Raw genomic sequence first — 27,440 nt, 5'->3', positions numbered from 1 at the left:
CGGGCTACGTTACGAAAATTCTTGGCCCCGAGCAGCAAGAAGCCTAGCATAACACAAAATCACATCCCGAACATTGTCCTCGGTGGTAGACTCGAGGGAATAATGTTTAGCTAAGCTGTATGTACACTCTACAGTGTCCTGTTTTGTTGCCTTAAAACACCCAACCCCCTCTACTGGTCGTCCAGCACGTGGATGTACTTCTTTTCTTCCCTCATCTCCTTCTCGGTAGCAGGTGGCAGGTCGTAGTATGTCGACGAACGGAAACCCTTCTGCACAGGAGTCAGTCACACGCAAGAGGATGGGGATGGAGAGGAACCGTACCAGATAATGATAAGTCCACTTGCTGATGTCGCTGGGCTCCATGCCTAGGTCCTTGAACGTCTTGGCCGACTCGTCAATGACCTGATCATGGAACTCGCGCTCCACCTCGTCCGCGGACATGATGTCCCACCAGAGAAGGCGGTTGAGCAACCCGGCAGTGGGCTTCAGCAGCCACTTGGGCACGTTGATGTGCCTGCGCTTCTTGTAGATCTCCCGGTCGACCAGCTCGGCAATCTCAGCTGTCGAATAGTTCTTGGGGCCGTACAGCTCAAAGGTTTGCGCTGCCGTGTTGTCGTCAAACAGCATCTTCTCCAGCGCCTCGCCAACATCGATAACCTGCAAAACCCCGTTAAAAACATGGGCGCTTGTCACAATCGATTGGGTCACACGTACGTGCACTGGCCAGTACCTCTCCTGCATGTTGTTTGCTGTAAAGAGGTTGGTCACGCTGGCGAGCTTCAGCAGCAGGTTGTCCTCAAAACCGAACATAGGGGCCGGCCTGACAATGGTGGTTTCGGGGAAGATCTCCCGCGCCACCTTCTCGCCATAGCCCTGAAGACCGACTCAGAACCCCGTCTATATACCACAGGGGAGGGGGGTATGGGGGGGATGGGCTACATACCTTGGTCGCGAAAAACTCGGAAGTCGATTCGGGGTTGGCGTTGTACGACGAGACGTGGATGTACCGGTCAACATCGTACTTCGCAACAGCCTCCACAATCCGCTCGGTACCCTCAATGTGCACATCTGCAAGGGAGAAATTCCTAACACCCGTCAGCTCATGGCTTTCCCCTTTGTCCCTGTCCACGCCGCGCCCGACTTACTTCGTAGGATAGTTGCGGCCGACCAAGTTGTAGACGACGTCGGAATGCCTGACACTCTCCTCAATCGATTGGGTGTTGCGGAGGTCGTATTCCTAACTTCGGTTCAGCAATTGCTTCCTCTCCCTTGCCGCCCGGAATCCTCACCATGAACACCACACGGCCGAGATCGCCAGTGAGCTTGAGATGGCGCTTGGCCATCTCCTCGCGGTACGGCACGACGACAGTGCATCCTTGTCTCGCTGCAGAGCGTCCGGTTAGTCGGTGATCGAAATTGCCTCGGAGCAGACGGTCGAACCTAGCCGGTTGACGATGTAACGGCCGAGCTGGCCGGTGGCACCAAAGACGGTAGCGGTATGCTCTCCGAGGGAAGAACTGGAAAAGGGGGGCTTCATCAGCTGCAGTTCGAACAGCGAGAGGGGGGGACGGACCGGCCGCCGGTGACGCGGATGAGAGGCTTGCCGGTGCGCGTGATGTGGACGTCAGAGTGAATGGCTCGTTGCTGCAGCGCGCTCCGCGCAATCTTGGGCGCCGTCGACCGCACGGCGGTCGGCAGAGAGGCCATGGTGGCTGGTGGTGATGGGCGGCGTCGCAGTCAATTCGCGTTGACAATGAATGCTGCGAGCTTCGTGCAATTCATCGACCCGGCAATCGAGAGACGCTTGAGGTGCCCGCCGGCTTCAGAGCTCTGACCCACTCTGGCTTGTCGGAATGAGCAGATTGGCGAATAGGACGTCGGCAATTCCGCAACGGCAGGCCAACAGCACGGGCCAAAAGCCCGCGAGGTACGTACCGTTGGCTACAATTAGGCTGCCCGCCCTGCCGCGTCAAGTGGGACGGGGGAGGCTGGCGGGCTGCAACAGCGATGCTTTCCATCGTCACCACTAAACAACCAGCTCCCACCACATCTTACTAACAAAGTACCCCGGACTTTGCTCGAACAGTCCACTCAGCCGAAACAGTCGGAGTTTGGTAAAACGACAGCGAGAGGCGACCGTCCTTTTTCGATACTCGCACCACTAAAACCACACATCCTCAGTCGACCATGAATGTCGACACCATCTCCGACTTCCTCGCCGAGCAGCGGGACATCGCTCCAGAAGAGCTGCAGCCGCTCGTGCTCGAGTTCGAGACGTTATGGGAGCGCAAGCTGTGGCATCAACTTACTAATCAACTAATCGAATTCTTCAACCATCCCGGCAGCGCACCGCAGCGCTTGCAGTTCTACAAGGTGTTCGTCCTCAAGTTTGCCGACAAGATCAACCAGCTCAAGCTCGTGGACCTCGCCCTGAAGGCGGCAACACAATGTAGAGGTGCGTGGCCCGGAGCTGGATGAGAGGTGACGATCTTCTGACCGAAACAGACAACCAGGAGCGCCTCTCCTTCATGGAGGGGGTGGTCAAGAAGGTGGATAATGAGGACTCGCAAGACGCCTTGGTATTCGCCACCATCGCGATGGCCCGCGTGAAACTCGACCTCAACGATCTGGAGGGCGCAAGGAAAGACCTGGACAAGGCAGAGCGGATCCTGGAGAGCTTCGACTCGGTCGAGACCATCGTGCACGCAGCGTTCTACGGCGCCAACGCCGACTACTACCAGGCCAAGGCCGACTTTGGCTCCTACTACCGCAACGCGCTCCTCTACCTCGCCTGCATCGATATCAAATCTCTCTCCCCGGTCGAGCGGCGCAATCGCGCATATGACCTGGCGATCGCCGCGCTGGTGAGCACGAGCATCCACAACTTCGGCGAGCTCCTGCTTCACCCGATCCTCGACGCTCTCTCGGAGCGCGAGGAGGACAAGTGGCTGCGCGACCTCCTCTTCGCCTTTAACCGCGGCGACCTAACCGCCTACGATATGTTGGCGAACCACATCAAGTCGAACCCCCTGCTGGCCCAGCACAGCCGGCAGCTGCGTGAAAAGATCTACCTGGCGGCGCTGACCGAGGCCGTGTTCCGGCGCCCGCCCCACGACCGCGCCATGACGTTCGCGACAATTGCGGCCGAGACCAAGGTGCGACCGGGAGAGATCGAGCACCTAATCATGAAAGCGCTCAGCCTGGGCCTTTTGCGCGGCACCATTGACCAGGTGGACGAGGTGGCGCACATCAACTGGGTGCAGCCCAAGGTACTAGACATGAAGCAAATTGAGAACATGCGCGCACGGCTGAAGGAGTGGGATTCGAGCGTCAATCAACTGGGCAACTGGATCGAGAAGGTCGGGCAGGACTTGTGGGCAGCATAGACGGAGAAGTGAGTGCAAACAGAAAGCAAACGCCATCCTGGCATGTGTACGTGATGATGCCTTGCATGAGAATTAGACTTGGGAAAGTCTACGAATGAATAAGGGAGGGGTCGAGAAATTCTTGATGCTCTCAGCCAGGCAAAAACCGCGGAAACCGTATCGATTATTCTGTGCCTAACACCCACTGCTAACGGGTATATTCGTCGAGCCCTTCTGAATTCTTCCCCATACAACCAATTTGTTCAGGTTGTTTTGACTTTTTCTTTCCTCCTCCCACCAAAAACAACAACCCCACCGGCTACCCAAGCCGGCCACCAAACGCACCACACTACCACAGGCGAGTACGTCCCGCACACATGCCATGCCACCGCCGCCTCCCTCAACACGCTCGTCACATCAGTCCCCCAGTATGCCGCAGCCACAAGCAGCACTGTGGTCGGGCTGATTGCGTTCAACAGCACCGTCGCCGCGATCTTGCCCCCGGTCGTTTTGCAGGGGGGGATGAAGGTCAAGGGAGAGGCGAGCAGACCGGTGATGAGAGCGAGGGAGAAGTTGAGGGTGGCGAGGGTGGAGAGAAACATGCCGAGAAGGAGGAGGGAGAAGGATTTGATGAGGTTGCATTGATGCTCACTGATGGGCCTTCGCGGGAGGGTAGCCAGAACCCGGGAGAGGGCTGGTGGGAGGAGGGTGTTGAGGAGGGCGAAGGTGAAGAAGAGGGGAGTCAAGGTCTAAGTCAGAACAAAAAAAAAAAAAGAATCAGTTAATGTCGTCAGAAAAGGGCGCGGAAGAAGAAGCACTCACGCTTTCTGGGGTGTGGTTGAAGAGGTACAGGGGGATGATGGACAGTGACTGGACGAGAGTTACTACGCCCAGAGGGAGGAACAAGTCACGCTCGGCCGTGGCAGGCGGAGGAGCCTTGCTGCTGGAGGGTTCGGTTTTGGCAGTGGCCGGTGGCTCGCCCTCTGTCGGTTGGCCGCTCTTGACCCACAGGGCGATGGCCATGATTGTGAAATTGGCAGCCACCAGCATTGCGCTGGGCAGATAGGTGCCGATGCTGACGAAGCGTTCCCGTTGCATAAGCAGGTAAAAGAAGAAGCTTTGGTGTAGGTGCTCGAGCAGGTTGTTGAGCGAACGGAAGGAACCTTCAATCACGCGGCCCATGGCCATCTCATCTTGCCATCCCTCGCCAAAGGGCCGCAGCGTCACGGCGTCGACGTGGTAAGGGATGAAGCTGCTGTGAGCACCGCTGGCCAGGCCGAGACCCTGCTTCAGCATGCCTCTCAGCATGGTGCGCAGACGGTCCGGATACCCATTGTCATGGCGCCACATCTCCTGCAGCGCGACGCCGATGCCCATCTGGCCGCTGGCGATGTTGACAACCGAGTTGATCAGGTCCAGGTTCGGCAGCTGGCCATTGATGCCGTCGTACACTATATGAACGCTCTCGAAGCGGCGCTCTTGAGCGTAATCAATGGAAATGGCGCCCTGCAGCAAGCCAGACTTGAGCGGCAAGCTAGAGACGCGTGAAGGATCGTGGGCATCGTGGTAGGCATCAACCCACGCCTGCGGTCCGGCGATGCTGTCCGGCGTGATCAGCAGGATGATGTCCTTGGACCACAGTGACCAGCGCTTGAAATATCGCAACAGAGTCAGGGCGAGGGGAATGCCGTTCTTATTGATCTCGTCCCTGACGTTCTTCCAAGCGGCGACCAGGACGATGGCTTCGGTAGCGTCGCCTCGGGGTGCTTGCAAGATAGCGTAGAGATTCTCGCCCGCGCAGACGTGTCCCGCGGCCCGGTACGTAAAGTTTTGTCTGGCCGTCTTGACCCCGAGACCCTTGATGATCGGTTCAAGCTTGTCGTTGATCTCAGCGTTGCTCTTGCCCGCCAGCTCGTTCACCTCGTGCTTGTACGCCCGAAACACATTCTGATCGCTGCCGCTAAAATAGGTGTGAACCTGTCCGGGAAGGAGGGCGTTCTCGGATATGTATGTTTTCCTCGAGTATTGGTCGAGCGGAAGCAGGAACAGCCAGGCCACCCCGACGAGGATACAGAGCAGCGACAGGTAGGGCGGTAGTTTGAGGATGCACGGGTCACGTCGCAGCTGCAGTGCGCTGGCTGCCATCGCATCAGCCGATCTTCTCCATGATTCATGAAGGGTTTTGAAGAGCTGCTTACCCAGCAATCGCGGCATCTTGCTGCGATCTCAGGATCCGCGACAGCTCTGTGTCGTGGAAATTCCTCTACTGGCCGTACTTGTACAGGTGTTGCCGATAATTCAACACGTTTCAGGGGAGGTAGCGTGCAATACACAATAATTTAAGAAGCGAGTCCCGGCCCTGCGCGCCCACCATGCATGAAACGCGGGAAAGCTAACCGCCTACGGCAAGGCGGTCTTGTTGAGCTCCAAGGGTTTGTAGTGTAAGCGGGAAGTCAGACCCGACAGGGCCATGATGTACGCAGTACACAGTATGTGCTGGGTAGACATACTATATCCAACACCCCAGACTGTACGAATGATCGGAAGCACACTACGCTCTGGTACGGCCAGCCATGAATACATCGTTGTATAGCCTGATAATACATCATCCATTCACCAAGACAAATTCATAAAACATCTCGTATGTGTCTGCAAAACAAGGCACCTCTATTCGGGCGCAGGCCCCAGCCTCTGATTGCCAACCGCCAGTCCTGGGGTAACCGCTGGCGCCGCCGCCAAGTTGCTTAATGGAAGCACACTAAACCGACCATACGTCTTTTGGTCTACGCTCACGTAATAGGGAAGCCTCACTCTGAGGTTAAGCTTCCCTTCAATGAATCGTAGCGCCCATTCTGGAGGGGCAAGAAACTTAAGGTATCCCATCCCAACTATGCATCGTCCTGTATCAGCATCTTTCTCGGTTCGGAGCTGGGGTAGGAGATTGAGGACGTACATATATACCCAACAAGCAATCCGCAAACATGCCCAAGCATACTACTTCCGGGCATCAACGGCGCGACAACGAACAACATCACGATGGGCCAGGTCCAGGTGGGGATCGTGGGCTGTCCGCTGATGACCAAGTACGGGCTCTTCTTATTCTGCCGGATGGCTTCAGCTCCGAGCAGGAGAAAGCCCCAGATACTGTAGCGCACACCATCTGTCAGCACACTCTACCTCTCCCTCACTTCCAGCATTGCTTGCTTACCTGGCTCCTATGATCGGGGTGTTCTTCTGTAGAAGGAACCTTTCAATTCCCACATATATTAAAGCGGGTATTGTCGAGAGCGCTGGATGGCATGTCAGCACATTCCCTTCCCTCCTCTTCTGTTTCGGAAAGTCAAAGGGTCTCACCGCCGAAAAATAGGGCCAACGAAGTGAGTGTACCATGCTCAACCTCGAAACGCTCCAACATCGGGACCACGCCAAGCAGGTTGATAGCTAGGTGGAACACATTGACGTGAAGGAGTGGGAATGTATTAGTCCGATACACTGCTCATGAACCAGAATTAGCCCAACAGCTGCCTTAACATTGACCAAAACAGCAAGCGCAGCACAAAGTAACCACGACGCAACGTACTGGTCGACAAGTTTATCAAGTCTGGTTCAAGCCTGCCCCACGCCTTGACGTCCCACCATGGCTGCAAACAGAGGGCTTCAAGTCCGACCATCAGCACTATCGCCAGCCGTGTGAAGAGCGGCAGCCGGTCGATGTAGGCGATAGTTCGCCCGATGTTGAGCTTTAGCATGTGGGCCGGATTGTTCGGCATCTCGGTTCTCTCTCTCGGTGTATGCGCGCGCTTGTGCGTGCCCCTCTCGCCTGAAACCAAAGAAAACAAGCGCCACGATATCCGTTCGGTTCTCGGTGCTGGTATTGTGAATTCACGCGGGGCGCAGGGATTGGGACGCGATCTGTCAAATCGAACGGCGCGGCACGGCGCAGCAGTGAGAAAATAATAGTTGAATTAGTGGCATGCCTTGCTATCGCATGGCTCCGTCGTTTGTCTCAGCCTTGATATCTTCCCGGAAAGAGTGCTGTATCTAAAAGGATTTGAGGCAAGCAGCAAGGCGGTGCAGAGGCATCATCACCACCGAAGTCAAATGAAAAGTCGCTGACCAAGTGGTTGTTGGGTGTAAAAGCTCGCTAAGCAACACCAACCCACAACTGCATGCTTGTTGCGCTTCCCACGTCGACCAAAAGTGCAGCTGTGGAGGTGTACAGGTCTCGATTGATGCATAAGTACGGAGTACTCCGTACCGCCCCGCCCTCAAGCACGGATTACACAATAATCCGTACTCCGTATTTCATGAAGTGCTCTACAAGTATGATGCAGTGCGGATTGGTCCGAAACGTTCAGAACTTGTACGGAGACCTTGGCAACCCTACCCTGCACTCAAGCTTTCATGCTGGATGCATGTGATTGTTCCCTGAGGAGAGAAAGGAGACTGGTTCCAGGCAGCCCTATGATTCAACTCCACTGTTCATGTCTGTTTCTCGCCCTACTTTGGCACATCGTCCTGTTTTTACAATTGTTTCCTTTCCGTTTTGATTCTTTCATTTCATCCTTGTAGTGAAGTTCAATCGCACCAGAACCAAGGTAAAGATGGACCTCGGATGAACTGAAGAAGCAGGAGCAGGGGAAGAGGAAGAGGAAGAAAAAGAGAAAGGGAAGAATGAGGAACTTGTAAGGGGTATTCCGTACTGGGAAGGAAGTGAAAGCGGGATGAAGCAATGACAAAACAGAGGTCCCCCTTACGCTACGCCGCGAGTTGATCGGCCCTCTCTTGGGTGCCGTCTCCGTTGTAACATGCATATACACAACCAAGACACTAATTGTATCCGTTGTGTAGCCCTCATGGCCTCCCCAGGAACTGCATCCCCCTTACAGGCACTTCATCAGCTGATGCTCTGCACCTCGCATTGAGGAGGCGCGAGACTGGTTAGCAGCCCACTGGAGAATACTCAAAGGAGTCTTCAGAAACTTCATTCAAATGCAAGGGCCATGAGTATACATACAAAAGTGAAACACTGCTACGGAATACGCCAATTCCGGTAAACCCCCCAAACCGCCAATCCACAAACCACTGTATGCTGTTCCGCACCCTACCCCTCGGTCTCCAAGCATCACAGTATGCTGTTAATTTTTCATCTAGTTCTTAGCGCTCTTGGCCATGGTGTTGAGGGCGCTGCCATTCTTGAACCACTCAATTTGGCCCTCGTTGAAGGTGTGCGACAGCTTGATCTCGAAAGTCTCGCCGTTCTTGGGGTGCACCCGCATGGTGATGGGCTTGCCGGGGGCAAGCTCGGTGCAGAGAATGTCGACCCTGTCATCGGGCTGGACCCTGTCGTAGTCCGCAGGATCCGAGAAGGTCAGGGGAAGCATACCCTGCTTCTTCAGGTTGGTCTCATGGATACGGGCAAACGACCGGGTGATGATGGCAAGACCGCCAAGGTGGCGGGGCTCCAGAGCAGCATGCTCACGAGAAGAGCCCTCACCGTAGTTCCAATCGCCGATGACGACCCACTTGATGCCCTTCGCCTTGTAATCGCGGGCAACAGCCGGGACGGCATCCCACTCGCCAGTTGTCTGGTTCTTGACCTTGTTAGCTTCACCATTGGCGGAGTTGATCGCGCCAATGAGCATGTTGTTGCTGATGTTGTCAAGATGACCGCGGTACTTCAACCAGGGACCAGCCATCGAGATGTGGTCGGTGGTGGTCTTGCCCTGGGCCTTGATCAGGATGGGCAGATCAGTCGCGTCCTTGCCATCCCAGGCACTGAAGGGAGACAGAACCTGGAGACGGTCAGAGGTGGGGGAGACCTGGACAGTCACAGCGTCGCGATCCTTAGGAGGAGCCTGGTAGGTGTCCTGGCCGGGGTCGTAGCCGTTGGCCGGCAGACCGTCGCCCGAGGGTGGGGTGAGCAGGAACTCATTGCCATCCTTATCCTTGAGCTTGTCGGTCAGTGGGTTAAAGTGCAGCGAACCAGCAATGCTCATGGCAACAACCAGGTCGGGAGAGGTAACGAAGGAGTGGGTCGCAGGGTTGCCATCATTCCGGCCGGTGAAGTTGCGGTTGTAAGACGAGACGATCGAGTTGGCCTCGCCCTTCTTGACGTCCTGGCGGTCCCACTGGCCGATGCAAGGGCCGCAAGCGTTGGCGAGGACAACACCACCAAACTCCTCGAAGGTCTTAAGCTGGCCATCGCGAGCAATGGTCGCCCTAATCTGTTCAGATCCCGGAGTCACGAAGAACTGCGACTTGGTTTTGAGGCCGTGGTTGAGAGCGTCCCGGGCGATGGCAGCGGCGCGCGTCATGTCCTCGTACGACGAGTTGGTGCAAGATCCGATCAGACCGACCTTGAGCTCGTCAGGCCAGCCGTTGGCCTTGACAGCCTCGGAGAACTTCGAGATGGGAGTCGCAAGATCAGGAGTGAACGGGCCGTTAATGTGGGGCTCGAGTTCAGACAAGTTAATCTCGATCAGCTGGTCATACTCGACACCCTCGTCCTCGCGCAGCTCCTTGGCATAAGAGCGGGCAAAGTCACCGATCTCCTTGCGCTTAGTGGCGACCAGGTAATCGTACATGCGGTCGTTGAAGGGGAAGAGCGAGGTGGTCGCACCGATCTCAGCACCCATGTTGCAGATCGTGGCTTAAAAAAAATCACCGTGTCAGCATGTTCCGAACCAAGAGGTGTGTATCGTAGGAGTCAACTACGTACCCATGCCGGTAGCAGAGAGGGTCTCAACACCAGGGCCATGGTACTCGACAATGGCGCCGGTACCGCCCTTGACTGTGAGAATTCCGGCGACCTTAAGAATAATGTCCTTGGGGGCAGTCCAGCCAGACATTTTCCCGGTCAGCTTGACACCGATAACCTTGGGGGCCTTGAGCTCCCAAGGGAGGTTGGCCATGACATCAACGGCATCAGCTCCGCCCACACCAATGGCAGCCATACCCTGTACAAACGATGTCAGCTACGTTTCCTCAAGGTGCCGCGCAGACCAGAATTTCACTAACCAAACCACCGGCGTTAGGAGTGTGGGAATCTGACTAAGTTAGCAACATCTTCAAATGTCTGAAGGGACCAAATCAGGATACACACCAGTGCCGATAAGGAGACCACCAGGGAAAGCGTAGTTCTCAAGCAAGATCTGGTGAATGATACCAGAGCCGGGCTTCCAGAAACCAATGTTGTACTTGGCGCAGGCGCTCGAAAGGAAATCGTACACCTCCTTGTTGATGCCCACAGCGCGCTCAAGATCCTTGGCACCGCCGACCTGGGCCTCAATCAGGTGGTCGCAGTGGACGGTGGTAGGGTTCGCCACCGAGGGCATGCCGGCCGACATGAACTGAAGAATGGCCATCTGGGCGGTGGCATCCTGGCAGGCGACGCGGTCCGGCCGCAGCTTCAGGTAAGAGACGCCACGCTCGATGTCCTGGCCGTGCGGGTCGTCCAAGTGGGAATAGAGAATCTTCTCGGCATAGGCCAGGGGGCGTTTAAGCCTTGACCTCACAATAGCGAGGTTCTCTGACATCTTCTTGTAGTTGATGAAGTTGTTCTCCTCCCAGTTGTTTTGCCGGACCTGCAGTTGCGGGCGCGCGGTCAGCCATTGCGCAGACAGTGTTTGGCGGCGCAAGCGTAGACGGAGATCGCCAATTGGAAACTCACCTTCTTGTCCAACGGAGAGTCGCTCACCGTCGCCATGCGCCGGAGACCAAGGCTCGCGCTGCCGACAGCGCGGCTCCGGGCGAGGCCCAGGAGCTGACGAGAAGCCAACATGGTGGTGACGTTTCAGCTCGGCAAGAGCGCAAACAAAGACTTAATGGGAGTGGAGAGTTGTCAACTAGATGACCTCGCGACAACAACGAGGGAAGGAAAGTGCAGGTTTGCCAACGGGTGACTGCGTAGAAAAGAAAAAAAAGGTGGAGAGTTCTCGAGGTTTAAGGAATCGCAGGCGGGATTTTACATCGCATGTGGCAACCAGAGCCCAGGACCTGTTGCTACGAGCTTCCTGCCACCGTCATAGCCGAGAAAGTAACTCGCCCGGATGGAGACGGCTGGACAGCCAATCAGAGGCGCGCCGATTATGTCTGCTCGCATTGTGGGGGGACAGGACATGACATCGCTGCGAGCTCGAATCAGGCTAGCCTGTTTCGATCGCTTCCTTTAGAACGTTGAATTCCCGATCAAAGCCGCAACTGTCCAACGTTCCCATGTCCGCATCAGCTTTGTGCCGCACGCCAATGGGGGCACGAATCTACATTTCCGCGACGAAAACGGCGACATTGGAAGCTAGGTCAGATATCTCAATCAAAACGTAGTATAAAGTTTAGGCCCTCGCAGGTTGAGCCCTTGTCAATGAGGACGGACAGGGATATCGGTAGACGGGCCCGCGAGACACGAATAGCCGAGGCAGTGTTGTTTCTCCTGATGCCCACCGAACTGCTGGCAATCTTTGAATGGTACTCCGTAGGCCGGCCTCCAAAATAGGCGCTTCGTCCCTTTACGCCTCTTCCAACACTAACGGGTGAGCGGCTGCACCAAGGGTTCGGCGTTAGCGGGGGGTTTCAGAATAACATGTCCCTTGTTCAAATGCGAGGTCATGTATAGTTGCTGCATGGGCATGTGCTTCTCGTGCCTCCTTCGCCTCGCTGGCTGTGCCCACAAGACTGCTTGACAGGAGAACACATTGAGACAATCACCCTCGGAGACCGATAGCCCGACGAAAATCGAGGCTCATGTCGGTCTTTCAGTCAAAGTTGGACCAAGGGTGTTGTTATGGAGAAATTCACAACGATTTCCCTTTCCTTCCTAGCAGTGATACCTATATTATCACGTTTCATCCCGCCCGCATATGTCCGGCGGGGCGGTATTTTCGTGTGACAATCCAACTCAAACCCCTCGCAAAAGAAAAGGGCCAATAAATGGAGATAAACCCGGGACGGTCGTTGCCCTCAACTTATTCCACATTTGCCCAAGTTGCTGCTGCCATGGTGTGTTCGATGATTGACGGGGATGCGTGTGGGATGTACGGATTACAGTACATACAATGCGTCGACACCGCGGGGCTATGCAAATTTGAGCTAAACCAGCAGGGCTGCGCGGTGACGCAACAGGTTGACGATCTCGACGTATTTCACGAACTGGGGAACTGGACAAACCGCAAAGCGTCAAAGCGGCCTATGTTGACTTGAAGCTTCAAAACATCGACATCCCCTCCTTCGTTGAGCAACACGAAAGTGGTGGCATCATTGTGGACTATTGAGCCAAAATGAGACAAGTACGGATAGCGCGAGCCAGAAAGCGACCTCAAAGCGTCAAGGTCAAGCATCGGACACAAGGAACTTGTAAATTTCTGCTGGCCTGGAGACCTCGCGAAGTGGGACCGTCGGTGCGTGGGGCCCGTCTTGGCGCCCTCCCCGCTCGGTCGAAGATGGAGATCCGAGGGCGATAACACCGTACCTCCGGCCTAGTCCGGCCGCAGAAGCGCGGCCTTCCGACGGTGATGAATATCACTATTCGGGCAGGACGGCGAGGGACCTATCAGTGACTCCGAGCCGAATGGGATTGGTATCGAAGCTAGCATGAGATTAGGACCAGAAATTTGCGTCTAAAAGTAATCTGTACATACAAATACGAAGTACCAATAGAGGCTTCAGATGCGCTCCCCGCAAAATCTTCGGCAAATTCGCCGCAAGAATGACTCCTGCTGGGTGCTGTCAAAATTTCTACCCCACATGTTCAACTTTACGTGGACTGCCACACAGTCGTAGGCTGTAGAGCTGCTGTTGAATCTTCACACAACAAATACAGAATACCAGAGAAAGGAGCTTCCTGTTGCTGTCATGGGAATCTTTGCGAAGCGCACCAAAACAAAAACGCGACGGCGAGTTCGGTAAGTTCTAAGGCACAGGCCATTTCAGACTACATTCGTAACTGATAGCCCCCAGCGATCTCGACCAGATTAAGGCCGACCTCACGTCACCCAGGCACCTACAACTGTACAAGGAGACCAAGGCCGCTGAGGACCTGCCGGGCTTTGGCCGCCATTACTGCATTGAATGCGCAAAGTGGTTCGAGACCGAGACGAGTCTGGTCGCTCACAGGAAAGGCAAACCTCACAAGAGGAGGTGAGTCGCTTGTCTCCCGCCAACCAGCGCGATCTCACTAACCGGTGTTCTAGGCTCAAGCAGCTGAAAGAAGGGCCTTACACTCATGAGGAGGCGGCAGCTGCGATAGGGTTCAGGACGGACAACGGGCCTCAAAAGACAAGGTCTCAAGATGTTGAGATGTCATGAGCATTACGTTGTCAAAAAGTTCAGACAGTTCTGTGGTCAAGAAATTTCCGCGAACATATCTTTCAGCATTGCAAAGGCGTTTAGGCGAGGGTCATAAACCACACGAGTGGCGTCAAGGTTGGGAGGACGGGAAGTTGTTTGCGTGTCGCTATTTGTCTCGGCGGTTCTTCGAGTTGGGTAGATCAGGGCTTCGACTTCTAGACACAAAAATGCCATTGCGATAGAAGTTCCTTCTGGTGAAGGTGGCTTGGTCGGCGGTCATCGATCGACAGACATTCCCATGTTTGGGCATCTGTTATGTTCGTATTCGATGGATGAACGAGTGCCTGGCATGCAGCCCTGTTCTTGTTATCGATACACGGCGGGCCACAGTCCCCAATCATGCCCCACTTGATTCCCGCCACACCTTGTGGTCCAAACAGGAAATTGTTAGTGTGGCGTCAGGTTCAACTCTCGCGGTCATCGACGTCGGCACGCGATGAACCTTCCATGGTTCGTACCGCTTGGTTGTCGCGTCTCTCGAGCTTGACACGTCAAGCCATGGGTTCAACAGCGTACGCGGCTTACAAGAATGGCGTCGCGAATACCGGCAGCGAGCACACAGTGACGGCGATGGGACGATGGTCTATACTCGACAAGCAGCTGCCTCCCGCCGACAAAATCAAGGCAATCCACGTCTACGACTTTGACAATACGCGTATGGCTCCGTTTCTCTTTTTTGGTTTCCTTTGATGTTGTTTAATCCAGGCTTTGCTAATATGTCTCTCTGCAGTCTTCAAGACGCCTTTGCCAAACCCCAAGCTGTGGAATGGACAGACGATTGGAACACTGTCGAACCCCGATGCTTTCGTCAACGGCGGGTGGTGGCACGATTCACGCATTCTTGCCGCAACCGGCGAGGGTATTGACAAGGAAGAGCCGCGCGCGTGGAATGGTTGGTGGAATGAGAAGATCGTCGAGCTCATTCACCTCAGTAACAAACAGAAGGACGCGCTCTGCGTCCTTCTCACGGGCCGTTCAGAATCTGGCTTCAGCGATCTGATCAAGCGCATGGTTGCTAGTAAGGGTCTTGAGTTTGACCTGATCTCCTTGAAGCCCGCCGTCGGCCCAAACAACGAGCGCTTCGCCAACACCATGATTTTCAAGCAGACGTTCTTGGAGGCTCTACTGGAGACATACCGGCATGCTGAAGAGATCCGGATATATGAAGACAGGATAAAGCACGTTAAGGGCTTTCGTGATTTTCTCGACGAGTACAATCTCAAGAAGCTAAACGGGGTAGGTGGCCCGGCCGCGCGAGGAACCATTAATGGCGAGGTCATTCAGGTAGCCGATGTGGCCACCTACCTCGACCCCATCGTTGAAGTGGCTGAAGTACAGCAGATCATTTCAGAGCATAATGCCGCCGTGTCTAAACGACGGCGTGGCAACAAGGGCGAGCGCCTGGCCATCAAGAAGACCGTCTTTTACACAGGTTACATGATCAACAACGCCGACACCCAGCGGCTGCTCACGTTTGCACAAACGCCTCAGGATTTGCCCGAGGGTGAACTCAAGTTTCACGCGAACAACATCATGATATGTCCCCGACCCTGCCCACCAGCTATCCTCGAGAAAGTTGGCGGCATAGGAAGCAAGATGACCTGGGAAGTAACCGGTACCGCCAACCACGAAAACACCATCTGGGCGGTATGCGTCAAGCCTGTCCCAGAAACAGCCAGTTTTCACACTGGGGACCCGGTTCCGCTAGTGGTGCTTGCCTTACGCAAAGGTGCCCGCCACGCTGAGGCCGGCAAGATACAGAAGTGGCAGCCCGTACCGCCGGATAAGGCGTTTCGCTTCGAAACTACTGTCGGTGAAAAGATCTTGTTACGCATCGAGCCCGAGGGTTTCCAAAATTTGGTCGACGGTCCGTTCCACCACGGCAAAGCGCTCAACAGCAAGCGAAAGCACACGGCCGCCCAAGACGACTTCCGCTCGCGGCCCTCGGGCGGCGTCCAGCAACAGCACCGGCAATTCCACCATCAGGCCAACTATACCGGTGGTGGTGGCGGCGGTGGCCGTGGCGGGGGCGCCGGCAGAGGTAACTTTCGCGGTGGCGGCAATATGAATCGCGGATTCAGAAACCAGCGCAGCGGCGCGGCTAAGGGCGGCCGTGGCGGCCGCGGTGGGCATGGCGGAGGGCATCACTACAAGTCGTTGGACGATGTCGGCGGGCGGGATACCCAATCTGTGGGCTTCGCGCAGATGTACGAGGACGACCCGCAGCGCTTCCCGCCGGATCAAAATATCCCCAAGGGTCCGTCAAATCCAGCAAACCCAGGGTTCTACAATGGTCTACAGCATCAGGTTCAACAACAACAACAACGGCCAGGGAATGGGTATTCTGGGCCCGGTGCTGGTGGTAATACCGAGCTGAATAACTTCTACTGATTTCCCGGCGTAGGAATTAGGGCTGATTGTTCGGCTGGCTGGTATTCACACGGGCTAACGATCCCATGTAGTCTAAGCATATGCCTCTTTACTTTTTGTCATTTCAAACTGTCTCTATGGCTGAGAGGATGCCAGGAGTTACGGGGAAGAGCACGTTACTAGCATGTACCGTGGTGTTCCTTTGTTCTCATAAGTACGAGTTACCTTTTGGGTGCTCTCGGGGAGTATTAGCATGGAGTTAGGGGTAAGGAGCTCAAAAGCAGGCGTTTTATGTCGGTTTCGGGGAAGGAAATGAATGTACCGGGTTTCCTCCAATGATCTTGTTATGTGGAATCTTCCTAGTGACGGGAATCCAATACTACCCATGGTTGTTGTACTTTCATGGAAGATCATACTGACAGGTGCCTTGGGAACGATCCTCGCCCAGCCCTTATCATTATGCTAGGCTTGACCGGTCTTGCCTGGGAAATTAAGTATTCTAACAAGAGCCGGTTCTCTTCACACGCGGAGGAGGTAGTTAATACGTTCCAAAACTGGCAGGGTCCGAGAGCACAAACGGATGTGTGTGTACATTATAACCATTGGTAAGACCCGTGACAGAAATAGCTCTAATAACCTCGTGACTCAGCATCACTTTTATCAATGAAACTGTGGCTTAACGGTGTTTTAGGGCCAGACATATTCCACCTTCCCAAGCCATCTAAATGAACCTTATTATCCCAACCACTCTCGCATCCCTTGCATGCCGGAATTAGCATTAAGTTGTACGTGTACATATCAACCGATGAACATGCCATCCGCATTGCTGTGGCCATTATCCGCAGAAGAGCATAAAAGGGTTGTCCTAGTGAAGGTGGTGTGTGTCACCACCCAAAGGCCAGTAAGGACATGCCTCTCCGCTGACAGTTGTCGGCTTTGTTCAAGAACAACGTGGCCCATTCGGCTGGAAGTGTGGTACCACGGCGTTTCCAAACAGCAGGCTTTACTTCGTGATAATAACGGAGAATCCGTCCAGCCACGGGCCACAACTGCCCGTAACGCCGCATATGTTATAGCCTCTCGGAGGTATTAAGGTATGCCTGAGAACCAGTCAGCAAGAGTAAAACATCAGGAAGAGCAGGACCGAGAACATACGGATCACCGCCGTGAGGATTCCCGAACAACGGACTCCTCCTGCCCAGGCTGGTCAATACTTGGATAGCATCGATCCAGAACCCAGAGCGAACGAAGAAGCCCGTAATGTACTCGCCCCGGCGTATGTCTGGGAGGCTAGGTCAGAAATCTCCAAACCAGAAGGGAACACGCATGGCGGTTCTTACCCATATCAAATACATCACCGCCCGCTTTGCCTCCTTTTTTACCAAACACTTGCCTCGAATCGTCATCATAGACGAACTCCATCCCGTCTACCGCCAAGCCATGATATACTATCACCTTGGACAGTACTCGATCGTGCTTGAGCGCGCTTGTGAATACAACTTCGTGGGCTTCCGAGCCCTCCATCTGCGACAAGCCCAGCTTCTTCCCCCGGAACGCCATCTTGGGCAAACCGGGCATCGCACTAGGAAGTCTCAGGCAAGCTGCCTCTTTGGAGCAGAGCTTGCTGAAGTCGTCTACAACCAAGGACCCGCCGCCGTATGACTTGACCGAGATTCGTAGTACGCCCTTCCGCTTGCCCTCTGGCAGCCTAGCTCGCAAGTCATGCTCACTCAGCGAGACAGACCTCAGCACTGGCCCGCCGTTCTCAGGCTGGTACTCGACCCAGGCGTGGCACACGTCATCACCCTCGCCGTAGATCTCAACGTAGGCAACGCCTGTTGCAGCTGTGACGGTCAGAGTCCCATTTTCCATGGGCCAGCCCTGGACGCTGTCATCCGGGTTAAGCACGGGGTCGTTGGGGAGGCGGAAGCAGGGATGGCTGCGGAAATGAAGGCAATCGAGCCGATGCCAGGTACACTCATCTTCTTGAGAGACAAATCCGCCCCTCGAACGCGTTCTTGTGGAGTAGGCCTCGCGAGTGAGAAAGGTCCGGTTGAGTTTTACGTAGTCTCTTAGCATGACGCCGCTTTCTTCATGGGGCAAACCGAAGAGGTGCCCAACCTCGTGCAGGTGGGCGCCAATGCCTATATTAGCAGCTTCCCAGGAGGATCCGGCGTCATTGCAGTCGTTGCCGACGTAGTTGGTGTCGGTCGGCGTACAATCCGTAAAGGCCGGTACTACCTCTTCGAAGCATGTTGGGTAGCTCTGGAGGCAGTGAGATCCAAAGATACCAAGGTGCAAATCGCCGACCTGTCCGCCGAGGGCAGCATGCCCGACAATTGTCTTCGAGTCTTTATCCCAATGCGCATCTAGCAGCATTACGGACACGTACAACTTTTGTCCCGGGAGCGGTTTGAAGTAATCGCGCACAGCATCTGCCGTAATACCATAAAGGCCCCCTGCGTCCGTGGCGTTAGTATTTTGCTGTGCCAGATTGATATCACGGAGCTCCGCTAAGGTCTTCTCGGTCCGAATGACATGCACTCGCGCTTCGGATCGGAGGGTACCAGTCTGTCTGTCTCGGAGGTTTGCCGAGCCCGTCGTCCATTCCTCTTCGAACCTGAAGGTACGTCGCCCAAGCTTGTTGCGCGACATCTGCTCAGCCGTAAACGCCTGCCAGAGGTAGGCTGCCATGCGGAACTTGCGAATCGCCGTGTCCAACCCGTTCCCTTCCCTTTCGACCCGCGCCGGTACTGCGTCGAATGTACCGGGGGAGTCTTTTGCCAAAAGAATCGCTAGTTGCAGAGGAGGTGCCCCGGCAGGGGGGATCATGTGAACTGTCAAATGAGAGCTGTGGATAGGGTTGGAAGATCCGCTGTTGGCGAGCTTCGGGCTAGAAAAGTCGAACCGAAAGCGGTTGGCCCCGGGCAACAGATATACCAGTGCTTTGAAGCAAGAATTGTGCACTGGCCATGAAATCGGGGGAAAGTGGTCGTCGAGGCGGCTCACGGTAAGCGTGCCGTCAAGTGACGGATGAAATGGCTCGCCAATGGTGCCGTGGACGAGTAGAACCTTTTGGTAGACCTTCTGCTCGTTAGCAACCAAACATATCCAGAAGTACCAGGCACGAAACCCGCAGTGATAACAGGGCTCCTACCCACGAGCCATCTGCCACATTACTTATCCGAGGAGAATAATGCGAAATGGGCAGGCTTGGACCCCTTCCAGCCGGGACTGGTGATCCCAGACCGATCATGCCCGAAACACTGAAACGGTTACTGGCATTTGGAAGGGGGTGAGGCTGCGGCCTCGCGACTGCAGTAGGTGGAGCGGATTGTGATTGCGGTTGGTCTTTGAATTGCAGATTTAAGGCCGGGTCCGATTCTGCTCCTATCGAAGGGGGTGTCAATGAGCCATTGGTTGGGGTTGTATGGTTGCTAGCTTCGCTCGATTCGTCTGTGGAGCGTTCGGTTTTGAAGCTCGCCCGTGATCGTCTTCGCAACTCCTTCAAGCTCAGAAACGAGGGAGGCATTGTTGCTTAGAATACCGGCGTGCGTTTTCTTCTCCGAAATGAGAGCGGCAGAGAAAGCTAACGAGACAAGGGATCGCAAAACAGGTTCGGAAAGCTGCCAGAGCCACCCTGACAACAAAGATTGGCCGTGAACGACAACACCGTGCAATTAAAAGCGAGTGGAATAGACTTGCTATTGCAGGTGCGCGAGATTCGTGTCCACCGAATTCCGGAGCTCCAGCCCTTATGTTCCGTCCGAGTTTCGAGTGGTGGTTTGTCGTAATCGCCTACGCTTCCCACTGTGGAGCGGCGAGGGCTCAAGTTTGTCTCCGGGGATGGATGACGTATGTCGTGTTATTAGGCCGCCGCTGCTCCTCCTGTGTGTACCATAGTACACTAGTTACTCCGTAGTTACATGCGCAATTCCCGGTTCATTGGATGGCCGGCGAGCAAACGATAATGATAAAGAACTGGGGCCCGGTAATCAGCGTCCGTGGGCTCGACAGTTTTCGATCGTCCCTATTCTTTTTTCGTTCTAGGCGCAATCCCGTCGTTGTGTCTCATATTCGCCGAAGCGATCAACGCAATTGAGGTGGGACGGCGATGGGGCCGGAAAGCTGGTCCGTTGACCAGTAAATGCAGGATCCACGGTGTGCCTGTGTCTCCAACTGTTTGAGATCGAAACGTGGAACCGTTTTTGTTGGCTAGAGAGCAGGGATTTCCAACGGCTGGAACTGGGAAGAGTCTTCGTCTAATCAAGGAATGTGAAGAGTGCGGCGCGCGCGTTCCTAGGTGATCAAAATCTCCACAGCGGCTGGCAGATAAAAAGCATAGAAAGGGCTGGGAAGAGGGAACACGGGCATCAGAAATCGTTCATGAAGACCTGGGCTCCCTTGGTATTGAGGTAGTGACCTGGGTGCCGACCAAATGGCCCTGGGTTAACAACAGAAAACGTTACCTTTGGTCAGCAGGATCCATTTCTCTTCTTCCCGCCGAAAAAGGAAAGCAGTTATCAGCGAGGTAATGAATACGAGTGTCGTAAGAGCTATTGATGGGTTCTTTCCTCTTTCGTACCTCTGCTCCTCCTTGCCAGTCAGAGCATGATCTAGACGTCCATCGCATGATTAAGTGAATGAAAGGCGATCTGATATTTTGCTCCAGTTTTCGAAACCTAGGGTTGCATGTTGCGATTCTAGCGATGTCTGTGGAGCTGTAAAGGGTAGTAGGCTGCCCGATAATGGCGAAATACGAGGTGTGCAACACGTGGTGAGCCATCTGGAAGACATAATAACAGTACACTCCGCACACTACAAACAGAGGGGCGCTGATCTCATCTGCTGCGGCAAGCATTCAGCAGGGAACGGAACCTACGTTGTAGAAACGCATGTGGATACAAGATTTCACGCGCGTAGTAGGTACTAATCGAAGGTGCCGGGTGCCCATGTGAGCATGTATGCCACATGTGCACATGTTGCATTACGTAGGAATGTAATATGGTGGGACGTGAACACCCTACGTACAGGACAACTACACTACATCCCAATGTATGTATGTACGAATTTTGCGACTGCTATCGAGTTTTGCTGTCCAACGTTGGGTCTCCAGAAGCTTCCAGCTGTTTTCGAACCCGCCTACCAGCCAGATGGCACCTTCGTTCAGAAGCCGCCTTAATAATCCGCCTGTCAATCAATAGGAGTGCAAAGTAGTGCAGACAAATTGAGAGTGCACTAAAAGTTAAACACTGGCACCAGGGCAGAGCGCCGCTTAGCTGTTGTTTTGCTTGGTGGGGATCAAATGGGCTAAAATGAATGGGAGCTACCCACCTACCTGACTTAGCAGTAGTTAATGGTATCCCTATACTACTGAGTGATGTAGTGTACTGTGTACATACATACAGGACATACTGCTGTTACCATCTTTATTAGGTATATGCAGAATCGTAGCTCACTTCCCGCAACTGACACATTTACTGGCCAATCTCCAATCCCTGTGTTAGGCAGCCTGCCGAGCTGCCCCAGTTCGCCCTGCGCCGCAAGCTGCAGGTGGTGGGTCGCCTAGTGTAGGCAGGTACGTCCCCAGCCCAGGGGCCAGTTTTTACAGCAGTGTACCAAGCAAGGTACTTGTAGGGAATAGTGTACTTGGTAATCTGCCGGTCTCCACAGGAATGTGAATTTGCTCCTGCATCCCGTCCCGTCCTCTCCGGCGCTCAAACCTCTCCATCTTTATGCAGTACGCAGTTTCTTCCTTTCCTGTCCTCCCAACGCCAGCTGTGTCCCAAATAAGGTGACCAGCTGAAAAGCAGCTTGCAAACCTTACCCTCGAGCGAATCTGCCCGCGACAAGCGACGAAGTCTCGACCAAGTTCCTTCACGCAGGGTTTAGGCGCCCAGCGCCTTGCCTCGAACAGCTGGAGACCTCAGACCACATACTTCTTGACCTCCGGCTTCCTCCTTACCTTTAGAACGGCGTCAACCCGCAATTTTATACCACCCGCAACATGATGTCGTCGCCGTCGAAGAAAAAGCCCGAGGTCGTGGCGGATAGGGTGCTCAAGAGGGCTGAAATCAGCAAGGTACGGCTGTTGCCTCCTTTTAGCAGGGATGGGAAGCTGACGGACGCTCGCTTCTGCCTCAGATGGCCCGAAGGCTCCAAAACCGTCTTGCCCTCGCGCAGTTCAAGACAAAGCATAACCTGGTGAACGAGACACTCGACACGATAGAGCCAAAGTTCGAGCAGGAGATGCGCCGCAGACGCTTGCAGGATGGCGATATCCTGTCCGACTCCTCCTCTAGCGCTTCCGACCTTCCATACCCATCCAGGACGCTGATGAGCTCGCCGCTCAAGGCACCGCTGTTTTCCGATGCCATTGGGTCCAGCAACGGCAGCAGCGGGCACAGGAAGCGTACCTATCTTGCCTCCTTCGACGAAACGTTCTCGAGCCCGAGCAAGCGGTTTCGCCAGTCCCCGACAGCGTACAGGTCTTTCTCGACCCATCACCATTTCACTCAATCGTCGCCAATAAAACCGAGGCGTCAGCAACATTTCACTACGTCAACCGGCCCAGATCTGTCTTTCTATTCCGGATCCCGGCAGATCAATGACGTTCTTACCACCAACTACGCTGCCAATTCTGATGATGAGGACGATTTACCAACCCACTCCTTCCAAGCCAGCCATGTGCGAGTATCGCCGCCCCGAACACCGCCTATGCGAAGCCGCAGCCTGGTCAAGAAGCCAAGGGACAAGCAAACAGCGGACGAGTCCAAGACTGAGGAGGGTGCGGATCTGCTCCTATATCTGGCTGCATCTCCCTCCCCTGCGAACCCGCCGAAGAACCGGATGGACCCCCCATCCACGCCGCCACCGAAGAACAAGCTAGCGCTGCCGTCCTCGATGATGACTACCCCCGGCGGGGGGAACCCTTACCCAGCGACTCCTGGCCTCGGTTTCGACTTCGCCGAGTTTTTGCATATGACGCCCAGCCCGGCGCAGAAGCCGTGGAAGACCCCTCTCACAGGAGGCAAGACACCACGCAGCGCGACGAGGAGACGTCTCACTTTCGACGATACTCCCTCATAAGGGGCCGTTCGCCGTCATCCGAAAGTTTGCTCCTGTCGGTTATCGTCCAACTCTTTCCCATCAATGTTCCCATATGGTTGTTCTCATCCCAACCGCAAATGAGGACCGGATTGCTTTTCGATACCTCCTGAAACCTCCTTGCTCGGCAATCAGCAGCTGTTTTCTTTTCAGTCTACTTCCCGCCTAAGTCTACATTCTTGGGAGCATTGGCGTTTCGGTTTCTCGCGGTCACCTTCATGTTTACTTTACCCCACCTCGAGACTGCCTAACAATGTTACAACACCGCCACCACCACCATCACCCGTTGTCAGCGGACTACACGACGTCATTGAGAACTGCGCATGAGCGAGCAATGACATCGAAGCACGCGAGCCAGGATCGGCACCTTTCCTTTGTTTACTACGACTACTTTGCTTACTTCAAGTTGCACGAATGGAACCGACAGGCGGGGTCTAGAAATTGAATATCGAGTGTTACGATAGATGAGTTGATCGTGAATCTCGAGATCAATCGGAAGGCGGAGGCGGGGGGGAGGGGTTGTTCGTCGGCAGGGACGCAAGAAGATGAGGGGCGCAGGTATGTTGGATCGCTTGGTCGGAGGATTTGTTGGTTCGAGGAAGCAGGTCTGAGTGCTTGCAGGCCAATCAAGGTGGTGGCTGGGAAACCCCGCGCTGCTGAGACGCGTTTCACGCGACTTTTCGAGTTTGGTTCGCGTTTTGTGGCGTTGCGCGGCAGAAGCCAATCAGATGGCCGTATGATAACCCACGGTGGAGCTGGAGCCGGGGTCGAGCGAGCTGAAGGAGTCGGACAATAGGAGCTCCTGGTATGAGTGGTGCCAGCGGCGATTGGAAGCTTTAATTAGTGTGCATGAATGAATGATTAAAGATTGCAATGTCTTGGATATGCTTGGGTTTGGTTTCTGTTGTTTGCTTGGGTGTCCCGAGTCTCGCGAACAGTGATGAAAAGACAAGACGACAGAGTAGCTTTGTCACTTGGATGTGTTCGGGTAATGAGATCCATCTTTGTTTGGGAACTTGATTGTATATGGGCCACGGTCATCCGTGAGAATGGACGCATCCTGTAATACCAATCGCAGGCGGAACTTCTAGCTGAGTGCTAGAAGTCAAGCGAGGGATCTGCTGCCCTTCGACACCTTTGCTTTCATCATCTGCTGTCAACGTTTGTGTACGGTCCATCCCGCATTTCTCCATCGCTTTGCCCTTTAACCTTGTTGCTGCTCAGGATTGTGGTTCAGCTTGGGCCATTTCGTCTGGCAGGGTGGCATACATGTTTTTGAAGCGATGAAGGCTCGACAACATGGAGCACTTGGCATGCAACCAATCGGTAGATGGTGGCACCAGCCACGCCCACGATGCGAAGCTCAGCAAGGCCGGCCCCATCCCCCTCCCTGGAGCCATAACCGGGGAAGGATGAGAGTGAGAACCACCTGAGCGGCGATCCTTGCCCTGTTTCCAATGCCATTCAACAACTCAAAGACATCACATTGCCTTTCCCACACTCCCCGAACTCCCTCCACTCAACCTGAGATCACTCCCCAGCTGACCCTCGCGCCCAAAAGCGACGTTCCTCTCCCTTACAAGCCGTTCCATCCAACCCTGCGTTCCGGCCGCATTCCTGTCCGGCAGCGGCGCACCGTCACCCCCTTTACCATTGATAACCATATCGGTACTACTACTACCGCCGCCGCCGCCGCCACCACCACCGCTGCCAGAGCTTACCCACCGCCTCGCAGCACTCCCCGGGCCGACGTCGGGCCCCGGGTCACCCCAGCCCATGGTGCCCTCGGCCGCGGCCGACGACTAGCTCGCTCACGCCGGACGAGTACTTGGAATACGTGGAGTAGCGGGAGGTGAAGGATGCGGTACGGGTGCGTGCTCGTGCCGGAGGAAGTGGGTTGGGTTGCTGCTGCTGTTGTTGCTGTTGTTGTTGCTGCGATTGAGACCCTGTCAAGGTGTTGAATCCGACTGCGTCAGCTGTGCTGCTGCTGCTGCTGCTGCTGCTGCTGCTGCTGACTCCACCTAGGAACTCGGGACGTTCCAAATCAAACGGATCGGACCGGAATTTGTTGCGCTGGTTTGCGGTTGCGGCGGTGGCCACGGAGCGGAGAGAGCCGGCGCTGTCGCGACTGGCTCTGTAATTGTAGGCGCTGCTGTTACTGCGGGAGCGGCGGATGTCAGCCACAGGGGCGCCGGTAGGGGCCATTGCGGAGGGTGGGCCGCGGATGGCGTTGCTGTCGCTGAAGGGGTCGGCCGTGTTCAGGGGCGCTGGCTTAGCTGACGTATGAGCGATGGCGTTGGCGTCACTGAAAGGGTTCTCGTGGCCGATGTTGAGGCTCATGCCGCCTGAGAAGTTGTCGGCTGGAGCGGCGCTGGAGCGGCGGTGGGCGATGCTAGCTTGTCGTCGTCGGGCTTCGCGGTCGAGCTCCCCGGTATCCATGCTGAGGAGAGCCAGGAAGTCTGGTTGCGAGCTGGACGCCTTCCTCCTCGGCGGAGAACCCTCGCTTTTTTCCCGGGCATCATCGCCGCGCCGAGTGAGCGTCGTGCGCAGGCTCGCCCACCAGTCCTTGAGGCGGCCCTTGGCTGCCCGCCCGGCGCCAATGATGCCCGAACGGGCGCGGCTTTGCGTCGTGGTCGGGCCAATAAACTGCGAGGGGCCCCTGTCAAGGTTCACGGACGGCGCTGTTCGATTCCTGAAATGATCTCGGATCCTTCTGAAGTTGTATCCCAGAGAAGCCTTGACCTTCACTGCCACTGGTGTGGGTCCGATACTCCCGCGGGATATCTCGTAGCCGCCGCCGCGTTTTTCGTCTCGATCAGAGGGCTGCACGACGTCGAGGGGTGTCAAAAGAGTGCTCCTTCTCCTCCTCTTCATCCGGCGCCTCGCCCACCAGATGAAGAAGGCGAGAATGCTAATTGCCACGACACCGCCAATGACGCCACCAGCCACTGCCACGGTGGATTGGACTGCATTATTGTTTGAGTTTGGGATCGCCGTCGACGCTACATCTGTCGAGGTCGTGCCTGTGGCATCGGCTGCCGGAGTGTCGCTCTGCGTTTGCGGTGACCTTATAGTGCTGAGTAACGGCGTGGCAACTGGGCCTACGGCCAGCTCAGGGGAAGCAGCCTCGGTCGTTGTTGCGGACTCCGGCGAGCTCGTCGGTGTGTCCGTTATCGAGGCTACCACGCTGGTATTATCTTGTCTGCTCTGAGATGCAGGCGCTGGTGAAGGTGACACATCAGGGGGAGCAGTGGACAAACGCGAGGCGGTGTCGTCTGAGGGGAGAGCGGCAGGAGGCGGTTGTGTTGGGGGTTCGGAAGCCGACGGGTTCTCCGGAGACTGTACCCGCCGCGCCGAACTCGTGGCAATGCTTGTTGTGGCAACTAGAGAAGGGCCCATCTTACTCGGTGAACTCTGTTCCGCCGCGTCGCCATCCGTACCTGCGGCCGGCGCCACGGCCAGTCCATCCGTAGGGGTCGTCGCTGTCGTACTGGACGAACTAACTGCCGTGGTCACCGCAGTGACGCTGCTCGCGCTCGCGCTGCTCCTTGAACTCGGAGAGGCTGCCGCAACCTTAGGCACTGCCGTACATCGCCGTCCATTGATGGTGGTGCGGAAGGCTCCTGATGGTAGTCCGCTCGACGCCATCCTCCGATGACAAATCTCTCCTCGTTGAACAAGATGTGCGGAGCCAGCCGCCCCGGATGAACAGAAAGGGACTGAGAATGTGTAGAAAAGAATATTTACAAGCACAAAGGGGTACAGTAGAAGTGAATACGGAGGCCGTGGCGGCCGCCTCAACTCATTGGGAAACCATCAAGATTTCACCTAGCAATACAAAAAGTAAAGAGGAATAGAAACTCCCTGTCAAGGGGAAGATGAGCAGGAAGAGCCCAAGGAAGGTTGGAACCAAGGCACCTCTGGTGTCGCAGTCGATGATGGAAAGAAGAGCAGAAGGATGAAACTGGCAGTAACTTGGCGACGACCACGGCCATAGTCGACGCTCAGGACCGAGTGAAGCTACACAGAATGGCAGCCTGAGCGTCGAGTGCAAGCATCGAAGCTGCAACGGCGTGGCATGCCCAAACAGGCGACTCCTGACGTGCACGAGTACGGTTTGGAGGCTAAGTCGTTTGATGGGCCGAAGCAGAAGCCATTGAGAGACTGTCATTGGTCAGCTGGGCTCAGGAACACGCGATATCCGAGCCGATATCCGCAGAGAATCCCATCCCGGTGGTTGCGGCTCTTTTGTTA

At 55.3% G+C, this 27,440-nt stretch overlaps 10 protein-coding genes across 10 annotated transcripts; 4 read left to right on the top strand and 6 right to left on the bottom strand.

Moving 5' to 3' along the window:
• Positions 1-22: 22 nt before the first annotated feature.
• Positions 23-1,840, bottom strand: MYCTH_2309275 (uncharacterized protein). The gene is made up of 8 exons (XM_003665429.1): positions 1,574-1,840; positions 1,441-1,517; positions 1,290-1,384; positions 1,146-1,237; positions 944-1,085; positions 715-873; positions 322-657; positions 23-269 (listed from the first exon to the last, which is right to left on the bottom strand). The coding sequence occupies exons 1-8, from the start codon at positions 1,705-1,707 to the stop codon at positions 171-173; spliced, it is 1,134 nt and encodes a 377-aa protein (XP_003665477.1). The 5' UTR covers positions 1,708-1,840; the 3' UTR covers positions 23-170.
• Positions 1,841-1,993: 153 nt separating this feature from the next.
• On the top strand, positions 1,994-3,564 carry MYCTH_2309273 (uncharacterized protein). Its single transcript, XM_003665428.1, has 2 exons — positions 1,994-2,455; positions 2,506-3,564. The coding sequence occupies exons 1-2, from the start codon at positions 2,188-2,190 to the stop codon at positions 3,384-3,386; spliced, it is 1,149 nt and encodes a 382-aa protein (XP_003665476.1). The 5' UTR covers positions 1,994-2,187; the 3' UTR covers positions 3,387-3,564.
• MYCTH_2309271 (uncharacterized protein) lies at positions 3,508-5,702 on the bottom strand. Its single transcript, XM_003665427.1, has 3 exons — positions 5,564-5,702; positions 4,188-5,503; positions 3,508-4,114 (listed from the first exon to the last, which is right to left on the bottom strand). The coding sequence occupies exons 1-3, from the start codon at positions 5,577-5,579 to the stop codon at positions 3,629-3,631; spliced, it is 1,818 nt and encodes a 605-aa protein (XP_003665475.1). The 5' UTR covers positions 5,580-5,702; the 3' UTR covers positions 3,508-3,628.
• A 186-nt stretch (positions 5,703-5,888) lies between these two features.
• On the bottom strand, positions 5,889-7,334 carry MYCTH_2309268 (uncharacterized protein). The gene is made up of 5 exons (XM_003665426.1): positions 6,946-7,334; positions 6,720-6,857; positions 6,574-6,655; positions 6,319-6,509; positions 5,889-6,253 (listed from the first exon to the last, which is right to left on the bottom strand). Exons 1-5 carry the CDS (start codon positions 7,133-7,135, stop codon positions 6,033-6,035), a joined length of 822 nt encoding a protein of 273 aa, XP_003665474.1. The 5' UTR covers positions 7,136-7,334; the 3' UTR covers positions 5,889-6,032.
• Positions 7,335-8,347: 1,013 nt separating this feature from the next.
• Positions 8,348-11,360, bottom strand: MYCTH_2309261 (uncharacterized protein). The gene is made up of 5 exons (XM_003665425.1): positions 11,038-11,360; positions 10,471-10,951; positions 10,386-10,414; positions 10,087-10,324; positions 8,348-10,017 (listed from the first exon to the last, which is right to left on the bottom strand). Exons 1-5 carry the CDS (start codon positions 11,146-11,148, stop codon positions 8,516-8,518), a joined length of 2,361 nt encoding a protein of 786 aa, XP_003665473.1. The 5' UTR covers positions 11,149-11,360; the 3' UTR covers positions 8,348-8,515.
• A 1,831-nt stretch (positions 11,361-13,191) lies between these two features.
• MYCTH_2135338 (uncharacterized protein) lies at positions 13,192-13,891 on the top strand. Its single transcript, XM_003665424.1, has 3 exons — positions 13,192-13,264; positions 13,320-13,499; positions 13,553-13,891. The coding sequence occupies exons 1-3, from the start codon at positions 13,215-13,217 to the stop codon at positions 13,665-13,667; spliced, it is 345 nt and encodes a 114-aa protein (XP_003665472.1). The 5' UTR covers positions 13,192-13,214; the 3' UTR covers positions 13,668-13,891.
• A 188-nt stretch (positions 13,892-14,079) lies between these two features.
• Positions 14,080-16,169, top strand: MYCTH_2309254 (uncharacterized protein). The gene is made up of 2 exons (XM_003665423.1): positions 14,080-14,364; positions 14,440-16,169. Exons 1-2 carry the CDS (start codon positions 14,208-14,210, stop codon positions 16,098-16,100), a joined length of 1,818 nt encoding a protein of 605 aa, XP_003665471.1. The 5' UTR covers positions 14,080-14,207; the 3' UTR covers positions 16,101-16,169.
• Positions 16,170-16,998: 829 nt separating this feature from the next.
• MYCTH_2309250 (uncharacterized protein) lies at positions 16,999-19,723 on the bottom strand. Its single transcript, XM_003665422.1, has 4 exons — positions 19,237-19,723; positions 17,420-19,163; positions 17,235-17,361; positions 16,999-17,179 (listed from the first exon to the last, which is right to left on the bottom strand). Exons 1-4 carry the CDS (start codon positions 19,609-19,611, stop codon positions 17,083-17,085), a joined length of 2,343 nt encoding a protein of 780 aa, XP_003665470.1. The 5' UTR covers positions 19,612-19,723; the 3' UTR covers positions 16,999-17,082.
• Positions 19,724-21,982: 2,259 nt separating this feature from the next.
• Positions 21,983-23,304, top strand: MYCTH_2309247 (uncharacterized protein). Its single transcript, XM_003665421.1, has 2 exons — positions 21,983-22,161; positions 22,224-23,304. Exons 1-2 carry the CDS (start codon positions 22,087-22,089, stop codon positions 23,166-23,168), a joined length of 1,020 nt encoding a protein of 339 aa, XP_003665469.1. The 5' UTR covers positions 21,983-22,086; the 3' UTR covers positions 23,169-23,304.
• A 1,464-nt stretch (positions 23,305-24,768) lies between these two features.
• Positions 24,769-26,919, bottom strand: MYCTH_2309245 (uncharacterized protein). The gene has a single exon (XM_003665420.1). It carries the CDS (start codon positions 26,583-26,585, stop codon positions 24,951-24,953), a length of 1,635 nt encoding a protein of 544 aa, XP_003665468.1. The 5' UTR covers positions 26,586-26,919; the 3' UTR covers positions 24,769-24,950.
• Between the last annotated feature and the right edge of the window lie 521 nt (positions 26,920-27,440).

This window comes from Thermothelomyces thermophilus, chromosome 5, assembly GCF_000226095.1.
Source record: "Thermothelomyces thermophilus ATCC 42464 chromosome 5, complete sequence".
NCBI lineage: Eukaryota > Fungi > Ascomycota > Sordariomycetes > Sordariales > Chaetomiaceae > Thermothelomyces > Thermothelomyces thermophilus.
This window is presented reverse-complemented; position numbering and strand designations above follow the sequence as displayed.

What these genes read in the sequence shown, in the direction of transcription:
- MYCTH_2309275 (XM_003665429.1), bottom strand. Translation starts at nt 1,707, where the DNA reads ATGGCCTCTCTGCCGACCGCCGTGCGGTCGACGGCGCCCAAGATTGCG. An exon ending in TCGGCCGTGTGGTGTTCATG is followed by an intron (nt 1,238 to 1,289) that starts GTGAGGATTCCG and finishes AACCGAAGTTAG; the next exon opens with GAATACGACCTCCGCAACAC. An exon ending in AGAGGTACTGGCCAGTGCAC is followed by an intron (nt 658 to 714) that starts GTACGTGTGACC and finishes GGGGTTTTGCAG; the next exon opens with GTTATCGATGTTGGCGAGGC.
- MYCTH_2309273 (XM_003665428.1), top strand. Translation starts at nt 2,188, where the DNA reads ATGAATGTCGACACCATCTCCGACTTCCTCGCCGAGCAGCGGGACATC. An exon ending in GGCGGCAACACAATGTAGAG is followed by an intron (nt 2,456 to 2,505) that starts GTGCGTGGCCCG and finishes TGACCGAAACAG; the next exon opens with ACAACCAGGAGCGCCTCTCC.
- MYCTH_2309271 (XM_003665427.1), bottom strand. An exon ending in TCAACCACACCCCAGAAAGC is followed by an intron (nt 4,115 to 4,187) that starts GTGAGTGCTTCT and finishes GTTCTGACTTAG; the next exon opens with ACCTTGACTCCCCTCTTCTT.
- MYCTH_2309268 (XM_003665426.1), bottom strand. Translation starts at nt 7,135, where the DNA reads ATGCCGAACAATCCGGCCCACATGCTAAAGCTCAACATCGGGCGAACT. An exon ending in ACCCCGATCATAGGAGCCAG is followed by an intron (nt 6,510 to 6,573) that starts GTAAGCAAGCAA and finishes TGTGCGCTACAG; the next exon opens with TATCTGGGGCTTTCTCCTGC. An exon ending in ATTGCTTGTTGGGTATATAT is followed by an intron (nt 6,254 to 6,318) that starts GTACGTCCTCAA and finishes GACGATGCATAG; the next exon opens with TTGGGATGGGATACCTTAAG.
- MYCTH_2309261 (XM_003665425.1), bottom strand. Translation starts at nt 11,148, where the DNA reads ATGTTGGCTTCTCGTCAGCTCCTGGGCCTCGCCCGGAGCCGCGCTGTC. An exon ending in ACTCTCCGTTGGACAAGAAG is followed by an intron (nt 10,952 to 11,037) that starts GTGAGTTTCCAA and finishes CCGCAACTGCAG; the next exon opens with GTCCGGCAAAACAACTGGGA. An exon ending in CCTCTCTGCTACCGGCATGG is followed by an intron (nt 10,018 to 10,086) that starts GTACGTAGTTGA and finishes ATTTTTTTTAAG; the next exon opens with CCACGATCTGCAACATGGGT.
- MYCTH_2135338 (XM_003665424.1), top strand. Translation starts at nt 13,215, where the DNA reads ATGGGAATCTTTGCGAAGCGCACCAAAACAAAAACGCGACGGCGAGTT. An exon ending in AAAACGCGACGGCGAGTTCG is followed by an intron (nt 13,265 to 13,319) that starts GTAAGTTCTAAG and finishes GATAGCCCCCAG; the next exon opens with CGATCTCGACCAGATTAAGG. An exon ending in GGCAAACCTCACAAGAGGAG is followed by an intron (nt 13,500 to 13,552) that starts GTGAGTCGCTTG and finishes CCGGTGTTCTAG; the next exon opens with GCTCAAGCAGCTGAAAGAAG.
- MYCTH_2309254 (XM_003665423.1), top strand. Translation starts at nt 14,208, where the DNA reads ATGGGTTCAACAGCGTACGCGGCTTACAAGAATGGCGTCGCGAATACC. An exon ending in CTACGACTTTGACAATACGC is followed by an intron (nt 14,365 to 14,439) that starts GTATGGCTCCGT and finishes GTCTCTCTGCAG; the next exon opens with TCTTCAAGACGCCTTTGCCA.
- MYCTH_2309250 (XM_003665422.1), bottom strand. Translation starts at nt 19,611, where the DNA reads ATGCCTCCCTCGTTTCTGAGCTTGAAGGAGTTGCGAAGACGATCACGG. An exon ending in ATGTGGCAGATGGCTCGTGG is followed by an intron (nt 19,164 to 19,236) that starts GTAGGAGCCCTG and finishes AACGAGCAGAAG; the next exon opens with GTCTACCAAAAGGTTCTACT. An exon ending in CGGTGATGTATTTGATATGG is followed by an intron (nt 17,362 to 17,419) that starts GTAAGAACCGCC and finishes CTAGCCTCCCAG; the next exon opens with ACATACGCCGGGGCGAGTAC.
- MYCTH_2309247 (XM_003665421.1), top strand. Translation starts at nt 22,087, where the DNA reads ATGATGTCGTCGCCGTCGAAGAAAAAGCCCGAGGTCGTGGCGGATAGG. An exon ending in AGAGGGCTGAAATCAGCAAG is followed by an intron (nt 22,162 to 22,223) that starts GTACGGCTGTTG and finishes CTTCTGCCTCAG; the next exon opens with ATGGCCCGAAGGCTCCAAAA.
- MYCTH_2309245 (XM_003665420.1), bottom strand. Translation starts at nt 26,585, where the DNA reads ATGGGCCCTTCTCTAGTTGCCACAACAAGCATTGCCACGAGTTCGGCG.